Source organism: Lactuca sativa, chromosome 1 (genome assembly GCF_002870075.4).
Source record: "Lactuca sativa cultivar Salinas chromosome 1, Lsat_Salinas_v11, whole genome shotgun sequence".
In the NCBI taxonomy this organism is placed as follows: domain Eukaryota; kingdom Viridiplantae; phylum Streptophyta; class Magnoliopsida; order Asterales; family Asteraceae; genus Lactuca; species Lactuca sativa.
In genome coordinates this window covers 189,136,519-189,144,794 of record NC_056623.2, presented here as the reverse complement: position 1 = coordinate 189,144,794, position 8,276 = coordinate 189,136,519, and the positions used below count along the sequence as shown (strand labels likewise).

Here is an 8,276-nt window from a genome sequence, read left to right as displayed (position 1 = left end):
TGGGAGGGGAATCTGAGAGTGTAGTGGGGTTTTATTAAGGACAATTAGGGGCTGAAGCGAAGGCACCCTCAAGACATCAATGGATGAATCTGGGACCGTCGTCGATATTCTTCTTCTTTTGTCGTGGGAACGTTCGAAATTGTTATTAGTTCGACCCATATGAATTTCACCTTGGCTTGAATTGTTTGAGAAAGGCCCAAAGCAGCCAGTCAAAGTCAAATTTTTTAGAAGCCCATTTGACGTTTCCTCCAGGACCACATTCCTTGTCACCAGGTTTCAAACTAGGGATACGTTAACTATTTTTGCATGTGGTACTTCATTACTATGGATTTCATCTTGATGAATCCCAGGTAAATCTATATTAAATTTCAACCTTTGGGGTTCCCGATGTGTAATGTTTCTGTCCCCCCCCCCCCCCCCCCCCCCCGATCGTTCTCTTTCACTGCCATGTCCGCCGGTGATGATGATATCTCTAACGATTGGGTAATGTTGGCGTCATTCATGTTTAGGTTTCCCATGTTTGATTCCTTGACTTCCTCCACCTCACCCATTCCAACTTCCCCTTCGTCCAGTCCTATTATTCTAGATTGAAATAGTATCAGATACATGTTCATCCTCATCTTCTTCCTCCACATCGTCATCTTCATCCTCACCATCATCATCCGATCAGGAACGTTCATATGATGGATATCTATACTGCTTGAATGAAATCTAGTCTCGTTCTACCTCTGCGATTTTGATCTTTATAGTTCTTCCGTTAATCTCAACATTCGGCTCACTGAATATATTTGATAGCGAATTTGTTAAGACGCCCACTTTACCATAAGATAAATTCACATTTGTTTGATCCACTTCAAATGGAAAAATTACTCTACCAACTAATTTTGCAATTAATGTGAAATTTTCTTCAGACCATAGTTCCAGCAGAAGGCCCAAGATTTTTAACCATGTAATTCTTTCAAAATTGAAGCTCTCCATATCGCCACTATTGACCGATCCAAACCATTCTGTCCATCCTTGTAGGAACGCATCTCTTCTTTTTTTGTTCATGAACTTAACTCTAATTCTTATTCCTCCATGATATTTTAATTCACAGTTTGATCGATCATGGTTCTTGAAAGAATATGGGGCCTTTTCTAGATGATCGAAACTGTGGAGTTCTCCGATCAAGGTTAGTTTGCATCTCATCCATCCCCCTAGTGGGGAGTCATCCAGAATTTTGATGGGATCCAATTTTAGTTGAGGTTGGAGAGGTGGAACTCTACTAGACTTGGTTCCATCTGCCACGACCGTTGAGAAGGTTTTGTTGCCCCTGCCGTTCAACCAATTTTTCTGTGGGAATTTGTACTGATTCTGATATTTTACATTCCTTCTATCCAATGAGACATCAGATGGTTTCCTTGCAAACCTAGCTATGTTTACATTTATCCTTCTGCCTTTGAAACTGATTCTTTGGAGAGCCTTCTCTAACTTACATTCATCTCCTTTCATTTTGAATTTAACAAACGCAAAGGACTTTTTGTTGACATCCCTCTTTGTTGCCATATATACGCCGACCACTTCACCATACTTAGCAAAGAGGTTCTTCAAGGGTTCCTTCCTTGACTCCTACGAAAGGTTAGACATAAACATCATCGAAACACATGCGTGGTTCCATCTTGGTCGATCACCAATCCTTGATGTCTTCTTCCATCTCCTCCTTCTTACTTCCGGCCAGTCCATTGCCTACGAACTATTCCCTTCTACCTCGGTTTACCCAATGATTAGTAAGAAATAAAAACTTAAGAACTACTATTAAATTAAAGATGTTTGATTCTTAGTCTTAAGTGAAAGAATTTAGGTTGCAACAACGTCCATAACATATACATTTTTTAACTATCCATTCATGAGCTTTATAACTATTTGTACTCTCAAACTTATGCTGGTTTGGCGTTCTGCTCATCTATTAACTTTTGAAAAAGTTCATTTACATGTTTAAGTAGCCCAAAGACCCTTCCAGAAGGCCCTTGAACGATTTCTATATGGATCTCCATATAGAATTCGTCCATGCTTTCTTTATGGATCCTAAGCCAACTTTGTAAATATCTTATAGTTACAATACCAGTACCCTTTATTTAATTAATCTCTTTTAGCCACAAAATTAATTCTTAATTAATTCTTGACTAATATTAATTAAACAATATGATTTCTCCTTTAATATATTATTCTTATAATATATTAATAAATCATAATTAATCCTCTTTCTCCTTAATTCATCCTATCAATTGCTATGGTGAAGGCAACCCAAAAGGACCATGCTCATAATCGGGTCAAGTACATACCAAAATAATTATGGGCTTAGACACCTAATCCAATAGTCTCCCATGTGGATAAGTCTAATAACTATTTTGCAAGTACGACTTCATAACCTGATCAACAATCGTAGCTTTCAAAAGCCGATGTCAACTCTGATCTTATCACTAACGCGTCCTTTAGATAAGGGATCACATATTCCTCCATTCTAGATATAGTATAAACTGAGACATGGATTTTAATCATACTCACTATTCACGCGTTGTTTCTTGATTTCCGATTTATAACGACTGACAACAGACTACAATTGAACACATTAACTTAGTCCAGGCTTGCCCAAGCACTTAGGTGTCATCACTAAGTCATTGAGGGGCCCACAGATATCGCTTTTATCCTACTTTGGATAAAAGGAACGGATAAACCTCGACTCAAATGATAGCTTGTACTTACTTATCAAATCACACACAACAATATGTTTTATAACACCAAGTTACTGGTGTGTTTACATATTATCAATATGCAGCCGACTTGCAAACTACAACTTACACGTCTTGGTTTCAAGAATATAAGATATTATCGTCTCACTAATCACTCGTGATAAAATCCATGAAGTGATTCAAGTGAGCGTGGGTTTAATCCAATACTCAAATCTTATTTCATAAGTACTCATGAACGTTGCATCAGACTTTTGTTATGTCTAATACATTTTAGACAATCTACAAGCCAATTCATGACAGTCTTCTTTCATACCTACTTCCAAAGTATGAGTGATTGTAGATAGTTTGAATAATCTTATTATTCGGGAAGTCGAAACATGCAAAGTGAAACACAAGAATAATACTAATTCTATATGGCCCCAAAATTTGGAGTATAAATAAAACACATATATTTAATGACCATATTGATTACTCATTATTCATTGTATAATGTTTCGGATAATCAAATTATTACTTGAATTATAAAAAAAGTTGTCCCATGCTCCAAGCATGCACACTCTGTTTTCCTATGGTCCTTACTTTGTGAAATAGATCAAATGAACACATTTCCAATGATTCTCATTTCACAACTCCTAATCCTTATCATGAGTGCAAGAATACCAAATTCTTGACACTAGTAGAGTATGTTAGATTCTAACATTTTATGAAATGATCCTTTCGTAATGTCACAACACCAAAGTCACCAAGACTTTGCCAACGAAATTACAAAGTACTCTATGAAGTCTCACATTCAAAGCACATTCCTTTGAACATCCTTTTTGCATAAAAGTTTCTAATCTAGACATAAATTCTTAACGTCCAACTCCCAATATGGAAACATTTCCATATTTTCCACATGAAAGCTCATTTTAAATAGAGTCTTATCTATTTATAATAATGTCAATATGGTCCATCCATTACTATACTTCCAACTGTCCACAAGCGACCACTACTAGAAAAAAGCCCTTTAATGACGCGCAAACAATGACACGCGCTGATAAACGATACGCATTTGTGCGCGCCCTAAAAAATAATGTTAGTTTTGCAAAATATGAAGGATAGAGGGCACCGCATTTGTGCGTGCCCTAAAATTAGTGTCAGAAAAGAAAAAAAAGAAAAAGCGGAGGGCACCTTTCATAAAACGTGTGTCATCTAAGAGTGTCGCTTTATAATTTTTTAATGAAACACGCGTTTTAAGCGGGATTTCACCCGCCTATACTGGATCCCAAAAATTAAACTCCCCCGCCTCTTCCGATTAGCAAGAAAAAGCCCTAGGGCGTTGGTCTTCATAGCAGCATCGCACCACCACCCAACCTCCGATCTCGCACCGCCAACTGTCTCCGACCATCTTCTCCAACCATTTGGGAGAAGTTGTTTCCAAACGTTTCAACATTTCATTACATTTGACCAGCTTCTAAACCAATTTTCCCTTCCATCTTACGAAGACATCCTATTTTTCTTCTTGAGCGATTCCCCCCTTCTCCTCTAATTACTTTCTTGGCTTCTCCCCTGACTTACAACAAGAAAACCCTAGTTCTTTCCTTTAACTCGTCTTTTCAAAATCAAGTGCATACAACCATCATCTATGAGAGTACGTCTGTCTTCTTCCTCTTACAATCGCTAAGCCCTAACACCGAAAATTGAAAGTCAATTGACCCTCCGTTCGAAGAAAAAAGTAAGAATTTTCCTTTATTTATTCGATTCTGTTACTTTGACCTCATATTCTTCTGTTCTTCATCTTTTTTCTTCCAAATTATCAACTCTAGCCCTATACTGTGTTTTCTTTAAATGGAGAACTATTCAATTTAGGGCTTGATTTCAATTTTCTCCACGAAGCCCTTCTTTAGTAGTCAGCTTTTGCATCTTTTTTTTGAAGGACCAATTCCCTTCTTTAGTGATTTCAGGATCCATGTAAGTATCAATGTTGAATTCACCTTTTTCCGATTGCTTTTCCATCTCAGAACACAAACTAGTGATTTTGGTTTTCTTGCTGCTTTAATTCTCTAAATATTCCTCGTGCAAGGGAAGAAACTCTCTCCAGACATTCTATTTTGGGCCCAAATGGAATTCGTGGACAACACCCAGCTCCTACCTTGAATGTTGCAGTAACTTCATTTTCTTTTTGGATTCGTCTAAATGCATAGCATTAGCATCTTACTTTCATTTTTTTTCTTCCTATTATTGCATGAAAAATCTACTCAATCATAGCAGTAAATATCATGTCTTTGCATGACATTACTATAATTGGGTGCTACGATGTTATAATAGGAAAAGGAAAGTAACAAATAAATTTAAAAGTACGTTTTTATTTGTTCATGTAAGCTTACTTGATTCAGTAACATGGAGTGCTTATACTCTTATATGTATCTCAGGTTCGTTATCCAAGCAATATAGATTTGTCACCATCAGAGAGTTCCATGAATTCCTCTCTCAAACTAGGAAGTGGTTCTACTTCTACGAGACAGAATTATGCAGGTAAGCAAGGTGATTGTTTTCAGTTTACATTAAGGTTATCCTTATTGAATCAATATGTTTTCTTGTAGGAAAACATCCCTATTTACAGAATCACATGCCTACCCAAGGTCCTGGGGGTGGTCTGCTTTCACAAAACCAGAGGACAACAATTCCTCAAGTATCTTGGGTTAGTAGTGGTCAAGGTGTAACAGATCTCCCATTCCCAAAAAGGCTGGGAGTTGAGTTTAATGGGATAGATAGCCCTCAATCTGCTGAGAGACAAATAAGCTTGCAGACAACTAGTGCAGGTATCCTGAGTGGCATAAGACTGTTTTTATACAGTTATAGACAACAAGTTAAGTCTTACTTATCATGTCAGATTAATTTTTTTATTTTCAGGTCAAAGTCAAACACGTCAGTATCCAGATAATGTTGTTCGACCTTCTATTGGTATGACTACTTGCTCTCTTTTTAATTTCTTGAGATCGTTTTTATGACAATCAGATCGAATTGATGCAGCACCTGTGAGTTATCTGATGAATCCTCAAGGTCCCCGTTTCAGTCATGGTAAATAAAAACCTAAGAAGTGTATGTATACAGTTGGATATATTGCATACATATTTGATATTTTTTTTTGTTTGGTCTTATGTAGGCCAATCTCAAATGGTTGAGCTTCCTAACAATCCTAGAGGACAAGCTCCTACAACTTCTGTTGATGGTCTCTCTAATAATTCTGAGTATTATGCGAGACCATATCACAAGAGAAGTGCAGTGGCCCCACCTTCAGGCGCCCATTGGGTTCAACGCCAGAAGATGTCACATCCAACAACTACTCATCATTCAATGCCAATCCGATTCCCCACAAAACCAGCTGCTTCTGTAACAGCCAATCTTGCTCATCCTTCCATACCAATCTACCAATCACAATCACAGACTCAACAACCTGTTCGTGCTCTTATGAATCCATCTATACCTTACACATGGATTTTTTGCCTTGTGGTTCTGGTAATTATTGTATCTTCAAAATTTTCTGATTCAAAATTTTGAATATAAAATTTGATTAATTAACATCTATTTTGTAGGAATTGTCACTCGTCCTCTTGTTCTACTTCTTTATAAGATTAAAGAAGGAAAAGAATATGCAGAGTTTGCTCACATTCTATGAAAGTGGTTCACTGATTTTGGTATTATGACTAAAAAGCTTATGATCCTTTTGTAATTCTCGATCTCTCTGCATAATCTTCTTATATATTATATACTTTTGTAGTTGCTTTGAGGAAGGAGTTTGCTGATGCAACTGACAGAGTGACAAGTCATACCAAACATATTTCATATGTTCCTATGTATCTCAGTATCTATTCTCCAAATGGTAATATGTAATTATAAACAAAAGATGTTTCAGGCATATCAAATGTTAGAAAACATAATAAGTTATTAATAAATCTATTATGTCTAAATTTTTGATCTTTTATAATAAGTTACCAAACAGATTTCATCTGGATGAAGATAACAGGCCTGCTGATTTATTTGATATAACATCGGATTTATCATTGGTGTGTAAAGCTTGTTCTTCATTTTACTAAAGTACACCTTTAAGTTTACTATCTGGATTCTCTCTGATTCTATCCATGCCATCTTTGAGCAGATTATTGCTTTAGGCCCTTACACCACGACTGACAACTTATTCTTTGAGCCACTATCTGATCTTCTTGCATATGCGTAAAGAAAGCAGCCTCAGTTGCTTATACTGGTGAGAATTTACAATTTTAAACCTGTATAATAAGATTAGCATTCTATCTTGGGATTTCCATTCCCCAGTTTATCTTTACTCAATTCGTTATATCATAATCCATAAAAACATACAAAACATGAAATTTCTTACAACTTTTTCCATATTTCATTCAAACATAAACCATTTTCAGGTTCACCAGGAGTGGGGTTCATGCCGCATATCCTTGATGCTAAAGCTGGAGAGGTGCAATCATTATTCTTTTTATGTTTATGAAAATTTTTAATTTACCAAAATTCATAATTTCTTATCTAAATGCAGGATGTGTTGGGAAAATTGATGTGGTTTTCTCAAAACAGCACTCGAGCTGTGTGCATTCTATCAACTAATGGCGCCATATCTAATGTTACACTTCAGCAGTCTGCAACATCTGGTGGAACTGTCACATACGAGGTTTTTTTTCTTGAAAATTCATTATTTATTTATTTTTGATGTATAAAAAATATTTAATTTATTTATAAAAAATACAGGGACGATTTGAGATCTTATCTCTTTGTGGTTCATTTATGGTTTGTGAGAGTGATGGGCAAAGAAGCAGGACTGGTGGTTTAAGCGTGTCACTTTCAGGGCCAGATGGTCGTGTTTTAGGTGGTAATGTGGCTGGCCTTTTCACTGCTGCATCACCCGTTCAGGTTTTTTTCTTTCTTTCCATAAATATGGAATGGAATCAACCATTCCATTCCTGATTCCTGATTCCAAACCCTAAGAAACTTTGTTTTTATCTTGGTAACTTTTACAGATGATTGTTGGTAGCTTTGTTCCTGCAAGTCAGAAACAAAGAAAAACAGAGGCGAAAATAGTCAACACTACTCCCGTCAATGTGGGGACCACAAGCGGATCTTCAGGTGGAGGGATCGGGAGCCCGCTAGTCCATAGTAACAACAGTAATCCACAAGGTATGGCTAATATGCCTTGGAGGTAACTAAATGTCTAAATCCCATTTGTTGAAAATGTTAATAATATTGTGTGCGTATTTTTAGAAATTATGAGTTAGTTATGGGTTGTTGGTTTTATTGAAAATGTTAATAATATTGTGTGCGTATCTTTAGAAATTTTTATATATATGACATGTGGTGTTCGTATTTAATTATCCAAGAGTAATAATGTCTTTGGAATTAATGTGGAAATGGAAGAAATAGTTCCATCATGATGTCAATATTTTGTCTTCTTCTCTTGCTTATAGGTCCAAGAAATCTTGTACGTAGAATGGACCTTTGTCTCTCTTTCGTGGCTTTTCTGTGATCTTTTATGGTAAAAGTCCACAT

The 8,276-nt window shown here is 36.4% G+C and overlaps 1 protein-coding gene across 1 annotated transcript; it reads left to right on the top strand.

The window, feature by feature from the left end:
• The first annotated feature begins 7,134 nt into the window (after positions 1 to 7,134).
• On the top strand, positions 7,135 to 7,944 carry LOC128130787 (AT-hook motif nuclear-localized protein 10-like). The gene is made up of 4 exons (XM_052768041.1): positions 7,135 to 7,197; positions 7,273 to 7,404; positions 7,482 to 7,643; positions 7,751 to 7,944. The coding sequence occupies exons 1-4, from the start codon at positions 7,165 to 7,167 to the stop codon at positions 7,931 to 7,933; spliced, it is 510 nt and encodes a 169-aa protein (XP_052624001.1). The 5' UTR covers positions 7,135 to 7,164; the 3' UTR covers positions 7,934 to 7,944.
• The last annotated feature ends 332 nt before the right edge of the window (positions 7,945 to 8,276 follow it).